Raw genomic sequence first — 24412 nt, forward strand, 5'->3', positions numbered from 1 at the left:
TTTGACATTTTTACAAAATTACTCATAAAGTTTTACTTTTATTCAATTTAGTCCTGAGCCTAAAAAGTGCTAATTATCCATGCTAGCTGAATATTCATATATATATATATATTATTCCTCCTCCTCCTCTCCATTCCACATCCTTAATTTATATAACAGACTTATAAGTAACATTATCTATGATTTTACTATTTACTTGTAAATAGTTTCAAAGCTGCCCATTTGAGTCATAGTCACTAAATTATTTTTATCTTGAGCTACAAAACTTCAAATTAGGGTCTGCTAATTTTACCTAAAACTAGACTCACATATATTCTTATCATAAAATTTTCAGAATTTTTGGTTTAGCCAATAAGTACAGTTTATTCTTTAAAGTCACCTCTGTTCTGCTGTCTAACAGTTCTAACCCTTCTTCACTGAAACTTAATTATCCCCTTGTACAGGATTCGAATGATGTTACCATTTGTTTATATTGAAAATAGACTCATTCAGGGTTTTAAATATATAAATTTAAGTCTCTAATCATTTTTATTCAATTTTTTATGATTTTCCAAATTCAAAACAGGGGAACCGGAAATCATTTTGACTTTGTCTCATAAAAGTTATTATATCTCATAATTTACAATTCCATTACTTACACTGTTTCTTCTTTGAGAAACTAGACTCAATAAGCTTTAATTCAATATTTTTTTCATCCTCTAATTAAATTTCTATGATTTTTGGTAAATTTTCAAAGTTAGACTACTGCTGCTGTCTCAAAACCATTTTAACGTAAATGTTGATAACTAAATTTATAACACCTTCCTAATACAATAATTATTCATAGTCATAATACAATAAGCGAAAATATTTGGTATTCTCTACAAGTAAAATTAAGAGATTAGTAAATATAATATAAAGATATAATAAAATATTAAAAATTATATAAAATACCTTTTTTTAAAACAAAAAATGGAGAATACCAAATACCCAACCATAAATTAATATTTTCATAACGGTCCAACTGCCAAAATTTTCACTGCGGTGAAACCCACCGACCTTTGTAGTCTCATCTGAAATCTGCAAAATAATCGCTACGTGTCTATTTGCAATTGGTGTGAAATATTATCTGATAAATTTGTTTGACAAATCATCTTTTTTCAAGGAGTTAAGTTTTGCTGAATTGACCGCAGCAGATCCCCCACTCTTTCACTGCCTTCTTCCCTCTCCATTTCTTCTTTCTAGAGCCACAAACTCCCTTCGTTTTCCAATAAATAAACAACAACAACAAAAATCCTCCCCCCCCCAAAAAATAAAAAAATAAAAAAAATCAGAGGATGGCTTTAACAACATCGCTGACAGCGTCGATGTCGGTGACGTCGCTGCGGGAGAGCAGAGTATTGAAGACGACGACGTATAGGAGAAAGCAGCGAGTAAAGCAGCAGCAGCAGCAGCAACCACAACGACGCGTGCAGGCTTTTTTTGCTAACTTTAGTCATTTCGGTGATGTTGTACGTAGAGACATGGATTTCTTGAAGAAAGGAGTTCAAAGAGGAGTGGAGTGGGCGAACGAAACGTTTCGGATTCCTCAGGCTAAGAAAGCCGTTGACGACGTCGTTTGGCTTCGGAATCTCGAGGATCCTAACTTCTCTCCGCCTGCGCAACCACCGTTGTGGCCTCAACCTTGTTATCCAGGTTTTCTTTTCGTTTTTGGCCAAATTAGTAATCAATTAATTATTGAAACTGTTAAGGAGAAATGAAAATGAAGTGGGAAGTGAAGGAAGATAGGAGAAAATTTTATTTTATTTTAGTTTTTGGCGAGCTAGGAAATTAATTGAATAGTTGAAAATGTTATTTAAGTTTCCATGCTGCTATTCCTTAGATTGAGATAAATACAGAGAGAGAAGGAAAATGAAGAGAAACTTTTGTTATGCTTTCTCTTGTTTGGTTTTGAAAATGGAGAGAGAAATGAGCGAAGAGAAGATAAAATTTGATTTTGATTTTGATTTTTTATATTTGGTATAATTAGAAACCATACGGAGATAAAATTCAGTTAAAGTTTTTAGTTTTCATTTATCCTAATTTTAGTTATTGATAGTGGAATACGATTATTTTGATAGCACTGTCTGGTATGGATTTGATGATGGCTGATCTTAAAGCATTGGAAGCTTATGTCAGTTATTTCTACTACCAGTCAAAAAAATGGTCAAAGCCACTTCCAGAAGCTTATGATGCGGAAGAAGTAGCTGATTATTTCAGTCACCGGCCCCATGTAGTGGCTTTTCGACTTCTCGAGGTAGTTAAAATGATTGATCAATCGTTTTATGAACTTCTATTAGGTTTCTACTTCTTCTATTTGTCCTTTACAGAAGTTGTTAAAAAGTAAATGGTAAAGGAAAAAAGTTAGTTTTGGTTAATCATGAACAAATGATTAAAATGTCTCGTTGATGTTTCAGATGATAAAAATAAAAGATTTACAAAACGAGACCTTTATTCTTATATATATCATTCTTTACAATATTTAAAATCATTTAAAATCACGCATTTTATTTGCCACAGAAATCACAATTTTATTTATAGTTCTTTGAAAATATATTTATCTGTCTGTATCTTAAGATGTGATTTACATATTTGCTCCTGGAAGTAAAAACAAGTAGAGCATTTGGAATCATAATATATTTTATTCTTTTATCTAGAATAATAATGTGTAAATGTGTATTACATTGTAACAATTTTCTTTTTTTAATTACGTTTGTAATTCTTTTTTGGATATTGCTTTTACCCCTTATCTAAAAAACAAGGCAACAATAACCAAATGAATTTATAACCAGAGGTGCTTATTAGTTGAAATGCACATGGAGCAGACAAGGCATGATCAGCAAAATTGTTGATAAGATAACATGTATAACTTTATAATTCCTAAATTCTGTTTTGAAGTCGAATCTACTTTCCAAGATTTTCCTTTCTGAGATGAGCTACGTTTATTATATTTTCTGTTCGCTTTTATGAGCATCTCTTTGAACATTTAGTTACACCAAGTCTTTTGGGGCTCACGATTTTGTGTTCTGCAAGGTTTTCTCATCCTTTGCCTCTGCTGCAATTAGAATTCGAATGGCTGGGCTCAAAAAGTCCTTAAGACCTGGTTCATCTAAAGATATTGATGAGAACTTATCACAGTACAACTTTGGGATGGTGTTAAAGGAAACAATGCTAAGCCTTGGTCCCACTTTTATCAAAGGTCAGAATGTGGTCTAGTTGAAGCTTGAGCACTTAATTTGCTGTTTACATCCTCTCATAGTTGTTTTTCTTTGAGTTATATGCGGGGCATTTTATTTTTCTCCTGCAGTCACACGCTTACCAATATGCTAGTTACATGCATTTGCTTGCTGATGCAGTTGGCCAGTCCCTTTCCACAAGACCAGATATTATTGGTCCTGAAATTTCCAAGGTCAGATTACAGAGAAGTTTCTTATCATATATTTCTTGTATCTTATGTGGGAACCTTTAAGGGACTAATTTTGTTTGTGGTTGCTTCTAACTGTTAGATAATTCACTTTAGCAGGCATCAGTCTATTCATACGTATATACCATTAATTTCAACATTTTCTTGCTACATTGTCTACTAAATTTAATAAAAAAATTGATTAACTTTACATTGTTTTTTTTTAAATTGTTCATAATGAGATCCAAATGCTTTGCATTCTTTTCTTCATTTAATAGATCATTAATGATTATGTTTCAGCCTTCAGAGTTGTGGCTCTTAATTTATGCTTGAATGTGTATTAATCTATTACTGGGAGACATGATCTAAATATGAGGTTTCTCATATTCTCCTTGATCTTCTGCATTTTTAGTGAGCATGCCTTGATAATTTGGATTGAATTTATGATGGCAGGCTTTGTCTGAGCTACACGATCAAATACCTCCCTTTCCAAGACCTCTGGCTATGAAAATTATTGAGGAGGAATTAGGTTCTCCTATTGGGTCATTCTTCAGCTACATCTCTGAGGAACCAGTAGCTGCAGCATCATTTGGTCAGGTGGGCTGCAAATATCACATATCTCATGATATCACTATCTTTTTTATTTCTTTTTCCTTGTATAACTCACTTCAGTGTTTTTATTGTGATCTTCTTTTAATTACCCTTTTAGGTCTACCGTGGGTGTACACTGGATGGTTCTGATGTTGCTGTGAAAGTGCAACGTCCTAATTTGCGCCATGTGGTAGTGCGAGATGTTTATATTTTACGTCTTGGGGTATGTATTGACATCTCTATCAGCATCTCCCTATGTGGTTGAGAATTCAATTTCTATTTAAACTTGGTAATTGATATTCTTTTTTCAGCTCGGGCTTTTGCAAAAGATTGCAAAGAGAAAAAGTGATCCTCGTCTATATGCTGATGAGCTTGGCAAAGGTTTAGTTGGGGAACTTGATTACACTTCGGAGGCTGCTAATGCTTCTCAGTTTCTGGTAATGATAATATTGGAACTTCCACAAAAAGTTGCATATTGCCACCATAATGAGCTTAGTTATTATAGTTGGCCAAAATTGTCTTCTGTCTGATATCATCAGCCTACTGAGACCTTGTATTGAAAATTGAGTTTAGAGTGAGGATGAATTCTCAGCCATAGGTTAACTTTGGTTGTGGCAGTCATGGATTTTGATTTCTATTATTTTTCCTTAATTCAAATATTTTATGTTTCTAAGTTCTTGTCTTGGAAAGATGCCCTTTCTTCAATTAACTTGATGTGCCTTTCACAGGATGCTCATTCTCACTTTTCGTTTATGCAAGTTCCAAAAGTATTTCAACATTTAACCAGGAAGAGAGTTTTGACAATGGAGTGGATGGTTGGTGAGAGTTCAACTGATTTACTCTCTATTACTACGAGCAGCTCCATCAAGCACGGGTCCAAATATTTAGAGAGGCAGAAAGTTGATGCAAAAAGGCGTCTTCTTGACCTAGTGAGTAGTGATTTACCATTAAACCCTGCATTTAGCATCTGATAGCTTGTATGAAATAGAGTTCTGCTCCTGACCAATCACTTTGTATTTGACTGTGGCCTGTGGCACATGTATAGTCACAATAAGTTTACATTTAGGTGGGTGATTTACTACAGATCAACTGGGAGTGATAACAAATTGTCATATGTCTCTTGTATACAAGTATAATATATATAAAGATTTTAGAGTGATCAACAAGGTGTTGGAATATTCATAAATTTGCAAATAATGTTGCTATATATATGGTGCAAACTGTAATATATATTTGGTTTGTTTACCAAGAAGTTCACACGATAAGAACATTAAACAGCAAGAGCTTAACAAGTCCAAAAATTTGGATTGGCAGTTGAGAATGTGAGTAAGTAGTGGAGGTCAAAGGTTTGGTTTATGTTTTAAAATTTGAATTTCTTTAATCTGCTGATTGCAAAAGTTATCTGCTGTTTTGAATATATCAGCCACATTTTGGTGTTAAGTCAGTCCTCCTAAATACCTATTAGGCTAATTAGATTGGGATTGCATATTTTACCCTCAAAGTTGGTAACTCTTAAACTGATTTTCTCTTTTGGCAAAAAAATGGAAAAAGAAAAAAGGAAGCTCATTGTCTATAATACTTGTATATAGAATGCTATGCCAATATGACCTAGCCTAATTTTATTTGCAATTGGTTGAAATCTTTTGTGCTATAACTATTTTAGGTTAACAAAGGAGTGGAGGCATCACTTACTCAACTCCTTGAAACAGGCATGTTGCATGCTGATCCACATCCTGGAAACTTGCGTTACACGGCATCAGGACGGATAGGGTAAACTTGTGTTGCCTTCTTTGTGTTAGAACTTCTGGTTTTGCTCTGCTAACTTATTATTTTTAATGATGATTTCTGCGTCAGGTTTTTGGACTTTGGTTTGCTTTGTCGAATGGAAAAGAAACATCAATTTGCAATGCTAGCATCCATAGTGCACATAGTAAATGGTGATTGGTCATCCCTTCTTCAAGCTCTGACTGAAATGGATGTTGTAAGGCCAGGAACTAATATCCGACGTGTTACAATGGTATGACATACTTCTTTAATGGCTCTATGTACAGACTAAAAATTTGTTCTTGAGCTCAGAGTTTTCTAAGAGACCTACAGTATTTTCTGCTTATTGTTAATGCAGCAAAGCCTAGTTTTTCTTGTTGCTTTTATCATGTGGTAACTGTTGAAGTCCTGCCAATAATGCTGACCCTGAATCTTGAAAATGGTTCAGGATCTGGAGGATGCCCTTGGGGAGGTAGAATTAAAAGACGGGATTCCTGATATCAAGTTCAGTAGGGTGAGAATCAATATTTCATAATTTCATAATTTCATAATTATGAAATACGAAAAATACCTATCATAATTTCATAGCATTAATTCCTTTGCAAATGCTTATTATCAGGCTTTCCTTTTTGACTGTCCATGCTAGTGCTTTTACATGATTCCTCTTAATGGCCCAGCTAAATTAAAACAATATTTCTTCTTACTGCTTTATATTTTTAAGTGGTTGATTGTCATATTGACATTGTTGAAGGTTTTGGGCAAAATATGGTCTGTAGCTCTCAAATATCATTTCCGCATGCCTCCATACTACACGCTAGTCCTACGTTCTCTTGCGTCCTTGGAGGGTAAGTCATTGTGTTTCAGATGTCTTCGTTTTGAGTTGATTCTTTTGATTTATTTATTTATTTAGTGGTAAATTCATTGTTGGTTATTCTTTTTTATTCACCTGGGTTGTAAATTGTAATCTCATGTCTCAACATCATGTTTTGCATGAAGACCACCAAAAGTGGTTAAAGAATGGAAAGTTAAAAGTTTGGAAAGAAGCAATGTTTTATAAAGGATTCAGAAGTGCAGTGCATAATTTTGATAATGCTTCAACTTCTATGTGACAAAAAGAATACTGTTACCGTAGTACTTAATCATTACTAATTGAACCTCTGGCAGAGGAACCAAGCCTAAGTGTTTGCAATGATTTAAATAACTGATACGGCTTGACTCAAATTTAGTTGGCCGAAGTTTTTGGTGTTCTCTTGTTCAAGATCTTTGTGAGAAAAGAGTTCATAGAATATGCTCGGGAGAAGAACTAAAATACCAATCATGGGAGTGATGCCAACAGATTTTCAGTTGTCAAGTGGAGTAGGTGTATATGTATGTAGGTTTTCTGTCACACATATGATACGACTCTGCATTTTCTTTCATGTATCACTTCTGACAGTATATCCTATGCATTTTTCTTTCATTGCATATGTTTCTTTAATTGTTTTTCATATCTGATAATCTGTAGTTCATTATTTCTGGTTCTTCTATACCAAGTTTACACATAATCATCTCAACTGGCTTTAATTCACCAAGCATTTTCCTGATATTCCTTCAGGTTTGGCAGTAGCTGCAGATCCAAGTTTTAAGACATTTGAGGCAGCTTATCCTTTTGTTGTCCGCAAACTTCTAACTGAAAATTCAGCTGAAACAAGGAAAATTTTACATTCGGTGGTGGTTTAACCCTGTAGTTTATCTATGAATATTGTGCATCATTATGAAAGTCTCTATCAGTGGACCTTTTTTCTTTGTAGCTCTGTCAATAGGCCTGAACTGTTAATAGTAGTTTTGGTCCCAAGTATTTTCCTGCTACTAATATAAATAAATTTTAGATTTTGCAATGTTCGTTTTCTAAATTAGGTAATGGTGTTGAGGAAAAGTAGCTTAAGCTTTCTTAAGTTTATTGCTGTTATGTGTTTGAACTGTAGTCGGATGTGCTTCTGCTTGCACTGTTATCATCCAAAATTTATATTTCCAGGAGGTGAAACTATAGTTAGTTCCTAATTTCCAGCACTGTAAAATGCTTCATTTGGTTCTTAGGACCTCTCTGTAGTGGTCACTGCTATATGGGGTACTGAACTATGTTTTCTGTTAGTAACACTAGGTATCATTGGGAGATTCCTGAGTTGATTTTGGGTTCCTTGTCTAATCTATTTGATGTTTTCCCGATACAGGTGGTTTTGAACAGAAAGAAGGAATTTCGGTGGGAGAGGCTGGCACTTTTCATGAGAGTTGGTGCAACTAGGTACGTTCAACTCTCATGGTTTACCCCTTTCTCTTCACATTGTCAATGATCATGTGCCCATATTTTGGAGGATTCTTTCCATAACTGGATCCTTCCAATTTCTGTTACTGCATCAATCAAATTTAATTACATAGAAGGGGAAGGAAAAACCATTCATCAAGAATTTAAATGCTTTTACGTCATAGTCCTGCATGTTCACAGATACTTTCCATGGCATTTCTGTTTGTACTTATAATTATACCAAAAGGGGAAAAAAGAGAGGAAGAGTTGTAGATTCCAGAATCTTCTATCTGAATAGACAGCCATGGTGAAATGAATTCAATCCATTTAATGAACATAAAATGTGTACAGTAGAGTTTCAAGAAATGTAAGTAGTTCTCAAGGAATTTTGTGTCTAGCAGTAAAATGTAGAAGAGGCTTATCCTTCTATGGTTTAAGGAAATGTATGCATTTGGAGCAAGCATTGCTATAGAGATATATATAAGATGGTCATTTGCTCTTTATCATGTGCTCTCAGGACAGGCACTCTAATGGTTTCTTTTTTTGGGTGTGTGTGTGATAGCATTTATCTGTTTCAAATTTAGGCTCTAAATATGAAAATTTTCTGCAGAAGGAGTTTGCAGTTGGTGGAAGCTTCAAGTGGTGAAACTTCCCTAGATAATTTACCTAGTAGGACTGATGGTGTGTTTGACGTTGCATATTTGTTGCTAAGGCTTTTACCATCTAAAGACGGTGTGGTACTAAGAAGACTTATAATGACTGCGGTGAGTGCTGTTCAGCTTGATTCCTTTTCTATTTCCACCTTTCCTCCTGAACATAAATATGGCGTGATATTAGACGACATATAATGACTTACAGGATGGTTGATGGCAACCAAGAATACCAAGGGGCTTTATGATATTGTTAATATGTTGTCTTACCATGTAAATTTGATGTGGAAGCTAGAAATTTTTTTGTTCATTTTGTATTTTAAACTTGTATGTTGGATAAGCAGGATGGAGCTTCATTAGTACGAGCTGCAGTTTCCAAAGAAGCGAAGGCCTTCCGATTCCAACTGTGCAAAATCATTGCTGATATCCTATACCAACGGATGGTCAAAGCTCTTGGGCAACTTGTGCCAGCTAGCCAGTATAGTTACAAGTTAAGGCTGGCCGGTGGGCATCAGAATACAGAGCTACACCCATCCGCTAGATTATCCACAAGTTCAACCGTCTATGACTACCAGTCCCTTTTAAGCGACCGGCGACTGAAGCTAATCTTATCCAAGATCCTCAATTCCGCAAGAAAGGAACCAGCATTGATGTTACGGTTTTACTGGGTTTCATTTGTCACATTCATCGCTGCTTCAGCCCTGGCTTTTCATCGGCTTTTAATCTCTTTGTCAGCAGCGTACATTGGCCCAGCATCATTCATTCCCAAAAGATTTGCAATCAGTGCATGAAACTTTAGTAGAACCCTGCAGTGAGCCTATACTTTTTCCATAAAAATTTTTCTTCAAGCAGCCATAGGTATATGTTTGGGAGACGGTAGCTATATGGTATTTCTGGGATGAGTTTGTCTTCTTTAGTGATATATGTATATAAAATATCACTGTTTAAAAGCTTTGAAAGACATCAAATGGGGAGAATTTAACGCCTTGAGGCCAGTGCTCCTGCAGCGATGTAAACCATATCATGCAATATGAAGGCAGCAGGCAGTCTTCGTGACTGGATACCTCAAAGCTGACAGGGAACATTTTTGTCTATAGAACTTGTACGTCTAATACCTAAATGTAAGTAGTCAATAACTTTTAAGTTTCACCATTCAATTCAATTCATATATATTATTTTAGTGTAATTGATAATCTTACCATAGCTCCATTGTACTCGTGAAATTATATATTTTTAAAAACACCGATGTTCGCCATCTCTATATATGGTTTATATCCTGTTCAGCTATCTAGTATATTAACACAAGAAAAAGTTTATTTATTATTTATGTAAGAAATAACATAAAAAGTAATTGGCAATTTACAACATATTAGAAAGATGAGTAAAATTTTAGTAAAAAGTAGGGACACTTTCAAAAAAGTAAAAAACATGAGTAGCAAAAAGTTAATTTATTGTAACTTATATCTTAAAACTTGTTAAAAAAAAAATTGTTCCTACCGATCATAACATTAGTTGCAAGTTTTACTGAATGTGCTTTATTATAATTATCCAAATTCTTAACACAAATTAAAAGATTTTAAAAAAAATGTAAGCATGGTGATATATTCCCTTAATTGCATGCAGTTCTTTAATGGCATCTTCGATTATCATTATCCCGTGTGAAGCTTCAATTTAGGTTTTTAGATAGGATACGTACCAAGAGGGAATAAGTTGGTATATTCTTGCTAAAGAGAGAGAGTTTAAATAAAAATATTAGAAAATGTTTACGGAGGTTTTGCCCTTTTCCTTAACCTCAGCAATTACAAATTGATTAACTATTTACAGTATTTTATCTTTTCTGTAGGTTAAGATACAAATAAAAATCCTCTAATCAGTAAGTTTTTGAAGAAATAAGTGGTCACAAATACAATGATGTTGAATTCAACCCTATGTCTATGTAAAAGCAAAAGAATTTTCTCACTAATTTGCTTAAGCATTGGTCACATAGTAATGTTGTAGAATCAGTCGCCATAAAATTTTGGAGTGACTCCCAAGCTATCACTGATCTGTTGTAATACAGTGATTAAAAGTTACTCCCACCACCAATGTTAATGGTGTGGATTCTTTTCTTTCACTAACCTTTTTTCTTCTCCCATTTTTTCCTACTAATATTTAACTACTTAATGATCTTCATGTCCATTAAAAGAATATAAATCATTTTGTTATCTAACATAAATTTCTTATTTATTTTTTCTTAATTATATAATTTTGTAAAACTTTGTTATTATCTTTTGCCCCTAATACACATATTTTAGTTCATAACTAAAATTCATTTATTTAAAGTTAAACTATCAAAATAGTCACTTTTATTTACTTCCTATTATATTTTAGCTACTTACGTTACCGTATTATAACATTTTAATCATTAATATATTAGGTTATACAATTGATCCCCATATTTTTTCATTTTGAGCAATTTAATTTTTTTCTTTCATGTTCTTTTTATTTTCTTTATTTTTCATTCTCTTCTGTTTCTCCCTTTGTTTTCTTCATTTCTCCATCTCTTTTATGTTTTCCATTTGTTAAAATTAGTCCTATATTTTATTTTTTTGAACCATTTAATTTTTTCTTTTTATTTCTTTATTTTCTTTTTCTTCTTCCCCTTTAGTTTTAACAAATGAAAAATATAAAAAAAAACTACATTAAAAGAGATGGAGAAGGAATGAAAATAGAGGAAGAAGCAAAAGAGAATGAAAAAAAAAGAAAGTTAAAAAACACACAAAAAATTAAATTGCTCAAAATAAAAATATGAGAACTAATTGTATAATTTAACTTAAAATTTTTGTTTGAAATAATGATTTAACGTGTCACGTCAGCTTACTGTTACACCGTTAATGGCAATTAATGTTCAGTGACTAAAATGTTACAACATGTTAATGTAAGTGACTAAAACATAATATTTCAAACATAAACAATTAAAATGTAACTTGAGTTAAACAAAAGTGATTATTTTAATAGTTTATCATTTGTTTAAAAAATTAGTGTATTGATCAATTAAATCTTAGCTTAATTGACATCGACATTATTATCGATGGATGAATACGTCGATTCGAATAGGTTAAACGCATTCTCTTTTTATTTAAAGGTTGAATAAAATTATAAAAAGTTCTAGCATTATATAAAAGAAAATAGATATGATAATAAAAAAAAGTGTTTGATATAAATTTATATTAAAATTTAAGCTGTTCGCCGTAAGCATAACGGCGTTATCTCACTCCGATCAACAACATTAAGAAAGCCCAAAAATCAAATCAAAGGAAAATAAAATAAAGGTCTCCTCCTTTTATAGATCACTCCGTTCTTCACTGGAAAAACATAATCAAACTGCTACAAAATAATTCTCCACCATGAGCTCTCCGGTAATTTGATCTTTGTTTCTCCAAATTTCAATTCTACATTAACGAAATGAAACATATCCAAAATGAATTAATTTGCTTTTTTCTTTACAAATTTTTTTTAAATTTGAATTTATAGGGAAGTGGAATGTTAAGTGGATTTACAAAGTTATGTAAGGGATTGGCTGTGATATTAATCGGGGGCCACGTTGTGGTTCAGCTTCTTCCTACTTCTGTTACTTACCTTGCTCTTATTCCCGCCAGGTTCTCTTTTTTTATATATATTTTTTCTCATCAGTTTTATGTCAATTTGATTCTATTTGGCGTTAGAATTTTTGGGTCATGATTTAATATTTGTATCGGTTGCTCTTTACGGCTCGGTTCTAGTTTTAATCAAAAAGTTGATGTTTTGACGAACTCGTTGGACTGCTTCAAGATTTTGTTATTTGGATGTTTAGATCTGCGTTTGTGAATAGTGTTATCCTTTTCTTGAAATTGGCATGTTGCCTTTTGATGGTTTTTTTTCCTTCCTAGTTAAGTGAAATGCATATGCTTTGTACAAATGTTCAAAGGAGGTGACTTGCTACTTTGTTCATTTGAATGCTTAGATCTGGATTTAGGAACTTGAAATAAACTAGTAGTAATCCTTATGTAATGATTTTAGCTTTCCTTTTGAACTTGCTTACTCTTTTCCGGTGAGCAGTTGCTAGTTAAGCAGAATACTTATTGCCTTTTTGCATATTTGAAAAGAATTACATAAGATTTTGATGTCCTGAAGCATAGATCTGGACTTTGGTGCTTTACACAACCTTTAGACACCATTTCTTTTAGCATCTCCATCTGCATAGCTGCTTACTGTGTGATCGGCTTATTTATTTATTTAATGTTTTATTTACCCTTGGCTGAAGGGATCGGTTATCAGGATTTGTTATAAGATTTTATATAAACCAGCACCCTACCTGTTATTTGTTCTGGATTAAAGATAGCAATGGTTTTGGCTGAATTGGGAAGATTAATATCAGATCCTGTCAAAAGAATGAGTTTTGCACTTTGAGGTGGAAGATCTGGTTGTAGTGCATCCCATTTGATGTTAGTAAATATTGAAACAAGAGCAACATATTATAAATGGCCTTCTCAGACATTACAATGAATTGCATGCTAGTTGCCATTATGATATGATTTCTTAGCCACTAGATAAGCATGTTCCATGCCAACAATCTCTTGGCCTATTGGCAAGATTATTATGTTGTTTGGTATGAGATATTGGAATCAGTCCCTAGCAACCCCACCAACTACCCCCAATTATAAAAAAAGAAAGAGAAAGAAGATAAAGCATGCTCCTGTATATTGTTGATTAATATATGTTGGAATATTCGTTTTCCTTGAGATGCAATAGAGTAATGCTTTGGATTGCAAGTTTATTCCAAGGACTTAAACATTTTTTGTCCCGCCTGAAACTTTTTTTGCAGGACTATTCCTTTTGGTTGGAACCTCATAACTGCTGGTTACATTGAACAATCAGTGCATGGGGTATTAACATTTATTTACTCTTTGTTTTACCTAATATTCTTTTTTTTCTTATTAGTCGTTGTAATGGTTACTGATTTCTGCAGGTGGTTGTTAGCACCCTTGGTCTTCTTTTCATGGGGAAGTTGCTTGAGCCTATATGGGGTTCTAAGGAGTTCTTGAAGTTCATCTTCATAGTTAACTTTCTGACGTCTGTTTGTGTTTTCATTACCGCTATTGCTTTATACTACCTAACAATGCAGGAAAAGTACCTGTGAGTACTTTGATCTTCCCATGTCTTTAAGAGAATTTAATTCTGTTTATTTCTTCTTCTTCTGCCCCTCCCTCTTCTGCTTGTTCTTTTTTTCCACTAGTCTTTTCAGTCAAATGTTTGAGAAACAAAAGAGAGTGAATTTATAAAATTGAAGTACCCTTTCTCATGTTCTTCTCTGACTGAATAGTAGAAATGTTGACTTATTATGCAAAATTTGATCTAATATATTTTCTATTCATGTTGATAATTCTTAGTTACATGCCTCTTTCCGGCTTCCATGGGGTGCTGGCAGGCTTCTTGGTTGGCATCAAGCAAATAGTACCTGACCAAGAGCTATATCTCCTAAAAATCAAAGTAAAGGTAAAGATTTATGTTGCGAGGTCATTTAAGTCTATTTGGCATAAAACTCTTTCTAGCTGGGAATTCCCCCTTCACACCTTTTATGATGCTTCCTATGCCATGCAGTGGTTGCCATCACTTATGCTATTGCTTTCAATTGCCATAAGTTTCTTCACCCCAGAGTCCGCAACATATCTTCCAACTTTGATATTTGGGACATATATTGGCTGGATTTACCTCAGGTACCTGCAGAGAAAACCAGAATCAAAGCTTAGGGGAGATCCAAGTGAAGATTTTGCATTCTCCACATTCTTCCCTGAATTTCTCAGGTATTGTTCAGTTTCCTTTTAGCCTATGAAATGACCAGTTCATTTCTCTCTCTCTCCCCCCCCCCCTTTTTTTTCTCTCTCAAGTATTTCTCCGTGATTTACAGGCCAATCATTGATCCCATTGCATCAATATTTCACCGGATGCTTTGTGGGAAATCTGAAGTTTCATCAAATCCTCAGGGTTATACATTGGGAGGTGCACCATTACTTGGTTCTGACCCCATTGAGGCATCTAGGAGACGGTACCTTTTTCACTCTTTTAATATGTAGAGAAAATGGTTTTCATAAATGTATTCATCATAGGATGGGGAAGGCTGTCAATGCGAAATTTGTAGAATAAACTTGGCCAGTTGGCCTTGTCCTTGAAGTTGGATAATTTAGGAATAAGAATTATGGGGAAGAAAATTGCTGGTTACATGCTAAACTTGCCTTAGCTTTGCAACAAATCTAAAGACCGAATACTTGAACCTCACGCAGGTTGCATAATTTGATGTATTCTTTATCACTATTGGGAAAAAAGGAAGTGTCTTGTATTTTCTAGAGAGCTTACCCGGCACACATTGCATAAGATGTCTGTAGTTGCTAATAATTTGCTTTTATTGTGAACTAAACAATATGTCACCTTGCAGAGAAAGAGGGGCTAGAGCGCTGGAGGAGAGATTGGCAGCTGAGAAATTGGCTGCCGGACGTGATTCAGAAGAGCCACACATAGACGGAAATGATCGTGTTTGATTGCTAAGAAAGTCAATCGTCATTGACACCCATCAAGGCTTATGCACAATCATCCATATGTGCTGTTGCCGCATATATGATTAGAAATGAAAAGATTCCAGACCATGTTGTTACCCTTACAGTATAACATAGGCGAAATTCTTTCTTTTTTTTCTTTTTTTCACTTTCTTTTGTTCCTATTTGTTGATTGCTTGTACAACTGCACTTTGTCCTCATTGTGAACCTTCTTTTTCAATGTAGAATTTCTCTTTTTTTCTTCTTATTATGGTCGGAATAATACATACCCTAAATAAAACATGTGACAGTCATTTATGAAGTATCTTAAATATTCCATCAAAGATTTTTTTTTATTTTTAAAAAAAGGTTAAAGTATTATTTAAACAGATTGGAAACTGTAAAAGAAAAGCAAATACAAAATGCTATAAAGAATAAAATGAACTTAGTATACTGAACTAACAAATTTTGAAAAAAGTTCTTCGTCTACATACATGAACAAAGGAAGAGTTCAATCTCTCTCTTCTTTTGTTTCCTTGTTTCCCAAGTTTTTAAGTTTCCCTGTATGCTGGCTTCAGTTCAAATGCATGTAACATGTACAAAAAAAATGGCAGAAGTTAGGAGCATTGTCCCTTTCATCCGAGCTGATCTTCATTGGATTGATTAATTTTTTGCGAATGAGAAATCAGATGGAATGATGTCAATCTCGTGTTGTGTTCGAATTGTTTGAGGTGTCGCATCATCCATTTGTGAAGAGCCAGACTCTTGAACTGTCCTATCTACATCCCTCACTTCTATCTGTGTTCTATCATGAATAGGGTCATTGATTTCGTGACTGTGTAGTGGAGAATGGAACAACCCTGGATCCCAGTGATCAACCGAATGTCCTGAAGATATACCATAGGTTTCGGATCTTTGAGGATGTTTATGCAGAATATGAACCGGTGACATCCCATGAGTCGGAGTTGCCGGCCTGCTCGAAAATGGTGTCGTATTCTCGGAATGTAGCAGCCTGCTTTGTTTAGTGTGTTTCTTTGCTGTATGATGCCAGTTTTTGAGTGCAGTTGCAACTCTATCAGTAAAGATAGTTGGTCTCATATTAGTTCCCATCTGTAAACAAAACAAAACAAAACAGACAAATTTAGTATCATTTTTCACTGTTATAAACTCGACTTCGAGCTAGATTTTGATTCTTTTTGGATCAAATATTGGCTTTGCATTGTGGTCTTAACTTGTTCCAGGCTTATCATAGATCAGAATATGAGAACTGCAGAAGATTTTAAAAGTTTCTATTATTTATATCTTACCCGAGTCACCAAAGCATAGAGTGGAAGAGTCACATAACTGCAAAGGAACTGTATGATAACCCTGAAAAAGTTGCAAATTTTGCATTTTATGAGAAAAGTTTTCACTTTGTTAAATCAAAATGTTGGCCTAAGAAGTTGCATGAACTCACCCCATTGAGACTCTAATGATGACATCTTCAATATGTTCATGGTAGCAAGATCTTATCGTAAATTCATACTGAAATTTGATGAAAAAAGGACTTATTAGATAAGGTGATCAAACAATTGCATATGAAACACGCAACAGAAAGGAAAGAACTACAAGGAATAGGATTGTTTACCATGCTCCACACGAAAAAGGCCAGTTGAAATGCATTCTGGATATGAAATCAAGGATCAATGTACAAGCATTAGCACAAGCGATGACAATGATGATTGGTTTAATGTTGGTAGATTAAAGGAAAATTACCGTAAAAAGAACGACGTGAATGAGAAAAAGAAGGAAGCTTGGGCGTCCAAACCAGAAGAGGTCATCGCCTGGTTGAACCACGGGTGCACCCTTGACTACATCCCCTCTATCTTGAATCCTCAACCCCATTTTGGTTATGATCACTTGTAGCTTGGCTCCAACCATTAGGATTATCTGCAAAGACGAGGATGTAAGATTAATTTGCTCATAATCCCAAACCAGAAATACATGTACAAATGAATCTAACATGCTATTGTACTTACAATTAAGGGGATAAAAGGTAGCCATAAATATGAATACCATCCTGTTGATGAAGAGCAAATTGATCATTAATCATTAGTAAGCTCAAAAAAAATCCATCACTATGTTCATATGACGACACTATTGAACTCAATTCTTTATGAATATGATGAGATACTTACCATGTGTATAGGCAAGCAAGAACAAGACAGCAATGAACCAGATGATTGGACTGCAAACACAATCATTAACTTAGCATCGTAAAATTTTAACTAATAAAATTGAAGAACTCTTGGTTAGCTTGAGACTACCAACCTGATCCCTACAACAACTTTAAAATCATCCTCTAATGATCTCTTGATGTATTTCTGGAAATCGAATTTTGTTTCGTTTCCAGGTGCCAAATGTGCCTGAAAGCATTGCAGATTGAGGTTTCAATTAGAAACAAGAAAATAGGAAAAATAAAATAGCATAAAACTCCATAGGAATCCATGGCTTAGCTTACCATGATAAATCCATGCCTCAATGTCAGGTAATCAACCTTTGTGACTGACCCAAAGAATTGTCTAAAGAAACAGACCTATAAATAAAGAATCAAATCAGAATTCATAACCATAAAATGTCACCTAAAGAAAAAGAATCCCGTGCTATAAATTCATTGGTTGCTGGACTTCTTTTACAGAAGGGACTCGGATTTTTCATTTTTCTTGAACTGCTCAAGTTTTTTCGTAGAAGTCGGGCCCTCCAAATATATGAAAAAAAAGTTCAAATGTTCATCTGATTGTACTTACAATCCAAAGAGTTAAGGTAGAACGGCTCCAAAAGCTCAGATGCCTGCGCCCAAATGAAGTGTCCCTTGCAAATCTGAACCTGTCTGGGTCTTCATTAAATAAAGTAAATGAAGAAACATATGGTCAACGCATATCTAGCTAAACATAAGCACGAAGATGCGATCTTCCACATACAAACATACATACCATTGTAGAATTGGTATTCAATTGTCTTTGTCTCATTTTCCCAGGCCTTCCATTTCCTCATCTGCAGTTCAAAGCCATTATTAAAGAAGGGGAAAACAGGCAGAATAAAGAGAGAAAAAAAATCAGTGAAAGTAATTTTTTTTCCCTTCATTTAGTTACCTTAGTTCTTCCCAAAGCATAGATTATGATACAGTAAAGAATGTGACAAACTGCCAACACAAAGATGAATATATGGAGCTGATGGATACCATAAGCTGAAACAAATGCAACTTTACCCTGAAATAATATATATACTTCTCAGTCTAAATGAACAGTTTATATGAATAAACTATGAAATATGCATAGATTAAAGCTAAACAATCTTGCCTGTTCTGCACATTTGTCAGATTTGGATGCAAGACTGCGTCTAGGAATATAAAAACTATCATCGTCAGAGAATTCAACAAGCTTTCTACCAGAGGATTTTTCAGAATATTTTTCAGCCTCAGTTTCGTATTGCATGGATGCCAAGTGTTTGCTACATGTGCTGGAATGCAAATTTCAGATATGGGACCTTGAAAGACTGTTAGAAGCAATGATATGAATCCCATAAGCATAAGCTCTACACAAAAAGAAAAAGAAACAATGTTAGTTTTTTTAATTAAGATTAAAGAAACGGAAATAGTGTTAAATTACCTGCTTTAATCTTCTCAAGTGCTTCATAAAGAGATGTCTTGTGCCTTTTCTTGAACCACTGTGTGAAGGGTGAAACAATGCAATGTTATATAATCAAACATACAACTATGTCAAGGGAGTAATGTCTGAAAATCAAAATGTATATAAGAAAAAAAGAAAGAAAGAACAAACCTTGCCTACAATGTGAATGGCATGTTCAATGAAGATTGAAATAACAACCAAAACAAAACACACCACAGCAACAGCCCATGTTGGTGTCTCCTCTAATGAACGTGCTTTATAATCATTCGCCATTGATATTATAAAAGCTTGCAATGCTTTTGCAACTATATATATACACGTACGTATCAACAACAAAAGGAGAAAAAGAGAAAAGCTCTTCTTCTGGAATTGCTTTTATTGTTGTTTGTTTAAAGCTTTGATCCAAAAAGAAAGTGATGTAAGTAATAAAGAAGGCAAAAGAAGGTGTATTGAGAGAAAGTTGTAAGAAGAAGTGATGTAAAGGTGTTATTTATATAATAGCTTTGAGTTTCAGAGAATTATTACAAAGAGAGATGACTTTTTCAAAGAGAGGGGCCTCGTTGACTTATGAGATTCCCACCGTTTAGCCATGGCTTGTTGACCGATAACTAGCTGCAATGGAGACCAAACCAGATAAATTAATTGAAGAATTGAAATACAATTTTATTATTATACTAATATATAATTTTATAAAAATTTAAAAGATTAAATAATAAAATTTCCATTTTTAGAAGAAGAAAAATTGTAAATGAGGTTCCAATTCATTAAATAGGAGGATAAAGTCGCTTCAGTATGCTTAAACTCACTTCCTCTTGCACGAACAACAATCTTAATGCCAACCGAGTTAAGACTCAAACGACTATAATTTTCTAAAACAATGGAAAGATTTGACTAAGGTTAATATTTATTTATTTTGATGAAATATTAATTCAAACCATAATACATTTTTTTGAAAAAAATAATCTCATTATAAGTTTTGATCATATCAGTTCTTTTTGACAAAATGTTTAAAACTAACTATAGTCCTTGCTCAACCCATAAATAGGAGGATAATGCACTTCAAAACACTCAAACACATGTTTTCCTATATTAGCAATAATAATCATGCTAATCGAGCTAACACTCAATTGACCAAACCATGATATAGTTACTTTTAAACAATTTGTTTTTTTTTAAATCGGCTTAATAATGTTTACAAATACTAGTTAATTTTTTTAGTTATCATTTTAAAAAGACATAATGTCAAATTTAGTTATCGATATTTACATCTTTTGTTAATTTGGCTCTTGTTTTTTTTTAAGCTAAATTTGACCCTTGACCTTTAGAAAAAAAATTAATTTGGTCATTAACCTTTCAAAAAGAGTTAAATTGTTTTTTTAACAAAAATACTGATTAAAACGTTGAATTTTTAAACATGATAGCTTGAATGACAATCCACATTTACTTAATGCTAATTTTTTTGGAATTTTTATGAAATTTTTATAATTTTTTGAATTTTAAATAATTTTATTTTTTATATTTTTCAGAATTATTTATTGATATAACATACAAGATAAATAGTGTTATTTCAGTATTAAAGTACATGTGGATTGTCATGCAGGTTGCCACACAAACATCGTCAAAAAATTATTGTTTTAATCAACATTTTCATTAAAAAAACTATTTGACTCTTTTCTGAAAAGTTGAGGGTCGAATTTAACTCAAAAAAGTTAAGGGAAAAATTAATAAAAGATGTAAACATTGTGGGTAAAATTCAAAATAAAAGTTTTGACATGGTTTTTTGGTAATAAGGTTTGACATTTTAAGTCAAAGACATTAGCGCGTGAGGTGTGGCAAAAACGACAAACCTCCCACTGGTTTTTTTTCCCCTTTTTTTTTTGTTCATGATAAAATAAATAAAAATAAAAATGCATTATCTACTAAGGCTTTGACCACAACCAATGATTTTTCTTGCACAATAATTTGAAACAATTTATTGGTGAAGTGTATATATATTATATATTAATTTTAATAAGATATATTAATTTTAGTCAATGAGTTTATCTTTGATTGTTTTGGGTATTAAGAGTAGATCAAATTAAAGGTAAACGTTCGATCGAATCGAGTCGAATCGAGTGAAAAGATTTCGAATTAATCGAGTTGATGAGTCATATTTTACTGTTCGAGTTAAATTAAAATTTTAAACATGTCAAATTAAAATCTTGTTACAGTATAATTAATTTCATATTAGAGCACATAAATTTGAAACCATATATATTTGAAAACTTTTTCAAAGAAAAAAAATACTTTAGTGCGATAAAGTTGAACCATTAATTAACTTATTCTAGATTTTTTTTTAATTTTTTTAACTTTATATATTTTTTAGATTTTTTTAATTTCTATAATTTTAAAAAATATAAATTTTTGGATTTTTTATAAATATTTTGAATTTTAAAAAATCATTTTGAATTTTTTAAAATTATTTTGAATTATTTTGTAATTTTTGTTGAGAGAGAGACCAATTTGCTCATTTTCAAATTTGACAGGGACCAAAAGGGTATTTGCACCAATATGTTATTTGAATTATTTGAATTATTCGAATTATAAAGTTCAACTCAATTCGAACTCAAAACTCGAATTACTTATTCGAGTTGACTCGATTAACTTGAAATTCGAATTTTTTTTAATTTTTTTAATCGAAACGAATTTTGTTCACCCCTAATTCTAATAAGTTTACTGTTGTATTACTATAAAAATAATTGATCCAAAAATGAAGATCCTAAAACTGTGGATAGATGTAGTCACTAGGTTAAGTATTTATGGTTCTATATATTAGTGATGAAGATGTAGCACCTGTCCGATTGCTCCAAAGACTACTTCAAAGAGTATAAAATAATAAGTATTATTAAAATCAATTGGTTCACTTCTATAAATATATGGTCAAAGATTTGGCAGGTGACAACCTTAATGACTTCATACTTCATCATTATTATTTTTTAATGATTCTATTGAAATTAATCTCTGATTAATGTTGGGTTTTAACCTTGTAGTAGTAGAGGTGTCCATGGCCGGGCCGGGCCTAAAAAAAATTTTGGCCCGCGTCCTAGGCCAGGAAAAAAATTCTAAGCCTGAGCCCGGCCCGGCTCATTTTTTTAGTAAACACCAAAAATTTATTTTTAAAAAAAGTATTTTAAAAATATTTTAAAATTTAAAAAATAAAAAAAATATATATTTATTATATTTGGGCCGGGCCGTGGTGCCCGAGGCCCGACCTCTTTTCTAAACGGGTCTCGTTTTTTCCCAAACTCATATTTTGGACTTATATTTTTACCCAAACCCTCCCATATTTCAGACGGACCGTCAGGCCGGGCCGGGCCGCCTGGCCCATGGACACCTCTACCTTGTAGTATGAGCATAAAAGAGTAATCATGATGCATCAAAGTGTTGTTATTTTAAGAATTTTGAGATTTCACTTTCAGTTTGGTTGGTTAATTATTGAATTAATTATTCAATTATCGAGTTAATTACTTAATCTAGTGCTTGATTTTTTTTAGTTTTAAAATTTTAGTCATGATGAAACTATAGTAATTAAATTCGTTGGATAAAATTTTACTATTAGTCTTATGCTATGTTTAAATCGTAGATTGAGTCATTATCATTCAATTTGTTCATCTTTAGCCTTATACTTTTTAATTTTGAAATTTTAATAATGGCTTAAGGCTAACTAAATCTATTAGTTAAAATAATATTGATCTTTTATTATAATTAAAAATAAAAAAACCTAACATAACATTACATATGTGATAATATATTTACTACATAAAATTTTAGAAGTAGCAAATTTTAATTTAAAGAAATTAATGGTTACTACTTCACTCATGGTTAAAATTTTAAAATTCAAAGAAATGTATAAGCTGGAATGATAAAAAGTAGAATATAATACTAAATCTACCATTTGTGTATATTATAAGACTATATAAGTAACTATTCAATAAAATAATTAAATGATGATTAAATAATGCTTAACAATAATTACAAGCATCAACTGTTAAATGCATTAAAACCCAACTTCAAAAATAAATATTCGATATGGAATAAGATTATTATTTTATACCGAAAATTTTTAATTCTACAAGGGAGAGTTAGAAGTTGTCACAACTTATGTGTCATGTTAGAGTTGTGTGACTTGAATCCCGGCCTTAAAAGTTTGAGGTACAACTTACTTATTAAAAAAATAAAATAGAGAGGCAAAATTGAGGATCTATAGGTACGAACCTTGCCGCACAAGTTGAATCCACATAGGACTATACTTTTTTTATTAGACGTTGATTATAAAAGGGTTGTTTAACCCTTAAAACGTGTGTAGCAAAAAACCTTTTGTGTTCTGTTTTTCAAAATTAGTAAATTTCTCCTCCTCAGTCTGTGGTTTTTCCCGATAAGGGTTTTTCACGTAAAATCTGCATGTTCTTATTTTTCTTTCTTATTGCTTTGCGATCATTCCTACTGCCATTATCGATGTATAGTATAATAAACTGGTATCAGAGCATTCGAGTTGCTTGTCTCAATCACGATAATGATGATATTAAAGTATGATATTTTGTTGTTGGACCACAATACCAGATTTGCATTGTGGCAGGTAAAGATGCAGACAATTCTCGCGCAGATGAATTTGGATGATGCCCTACTAGGGTTAGATAAGATGCCTTCGACATTGACGCTTGAAGAAAAGTAGCGTAAGGATCGAAAAGCCTTATTACAATTACATCTGCATCTGTCAAATGAAATTTTACAGGACGTGTTGAAAGAGAAGACCATCGTTGTGTTATGGTTGAAGCTGGAGCAACTATGCATATCAAAAACCCTAACTAGCAAGTTGCATCTGAAGTAATGTATTTATTCTCATTGTTTGGAAGAAGGTATTTGGTAGAACACTTAACTGTCTTTAAAGAAATTGTCTCGGACCTAGAGGCCATAAAGGTTTAGTATGATAAAGAGGATTTAAGGTTAATTTTGCTTTGTTCGTTGCCCCTTATTATTCAACCTTTAGAGATGCAATTTTATATAGTCATGGATCTTTCATAGTTGATGAAGTTTATGATTCATTAGCCTTGTATGATAAAATGAAACTTCTTGTAGCTAGATTCGACTCTTAGGGAGATGATCTCATTGTTCGTAAGAGACAAGAACAAAATACTGGTGATAATCATGGGAGGACACAAGAACAAAATCTTGGTAGTAAAGCTAAGGGTAGATTGAAATCTTCAAATAGAGGTAAAACTTGTAATTTTTACAAAAAGAAAGGGCACATTAAGTCTGAGTGCTAAAAGTTACAGAATAAGATCAAAAAGAAGATTGTGAATCAAAAAGGAAAACAACTGAAAAAATCTGGTGAAGCTGATGTAGTACAGGACTACAGTGATGGTGAACTCTTAGTTGCTTCTGTTGACAACTCTAAAGTAAGCGATGAGTGGATCATCGATTCTAGTTGCACTTTTCATATGAGTCCCAAC

General features: G+C 32.9%; 2 protein-coding genes and 1 pseudogene across 4 annotated transcripts; 2 read left to right on the forward strand and 1 right to left on the reverse strand.

Moving 5' to 3' along the window:
* Positions 1-1169: 1169 nt before the first annotated feature.
* Positions 1170-9968, forward strand: LOC121222546 (uncharacterized protein slr1919). 3 transcript variants are annotated; one of them, XM_041103530.1, is made up of 16 exons: positions 1170-1674; positions 2100-2275; positions 3052-3217; positions 3375-3427; positions 3875-4018; positions 4131-4235; positions 4324-4449; positions 4741-4941; positions 5676-5782; positions 5867-6029; positions 6225-6290; positions 6528-6621; positions 7371-7483; positions 7987-8057; positions 8668-8821; positions 9052-9968. In XM_041103530.1, exons 1-16 carry the CDS (start codon positions 1317-1319, stop codon positions 9496-9498), a joined length of 2544 nt encoding a protein of 847 aa, XP_040959464.1. In that variant the 5' UTR covers positions 1170-1316; the 3' UTR covers positions 9499-9968. The 3 variants fall into 3 exon arrangements, with proteins under 3 accessions (XP_040959464.1, XP_040959466.1, XP_040959465.1); XM_041103531.1 differs by having other exon boundaries at positions 1574-1649; XM_041103532.1 differs by lacking the exons at positions 7371-7483; positions 9052-9968 and having other exon boundaries at positions 8668-8822.
* A 1933-nt stretch (positions 9969-11901) lies between these two features.
* On the forward strand, positions 11902-15521 carry LOC121222547 (rhomboid-like protein 19). The gene is made up of 8 exons (XM_041103533.1): positions 11902-12105; positions 12221-12345; positions 13551-13611; positions 13695-13861; positions 14116-14221; positions 14327-14529; positions 14634-14771; positions 15159-15521. Exons 1-8 carry the CDS (start codon positions 12094-12096, stop codon positions 15259-15261), a joined length of 915 nt encoding a protein of 304 aa, XP_040959467.1. The 5' UTR covers positions 11902-12093; the 3' UTR covers positions 15262-15521.
* Positions 15522-15589: 68 nt separating this feature from the next.
* LOC121222548 (MLO-like protein 12) lies at positions 15590-19367 on the reverse strand (annotated as a pseudogene).
* Between the last annotated feature and the right edge of the window lie 5045 nt (positions 19368-24412).

Source organism: Gossypium hirsutum, chromosome D10 (assembly GCF_007990345.1).
Source record: "Gossypium hirsutum isolate 1008001.06 chromosome D10, Gossypium_hirsutum_v2.1, whole genome shotgun sequence".
Classification (NCBI taxonomy): domain Eukaryota; kingdom Viridiplantae; phylum Streptophyta; class Magnoliopsida; order Malvales; family Malvaceae; genus Gossypium; species Gossypium hirsutum.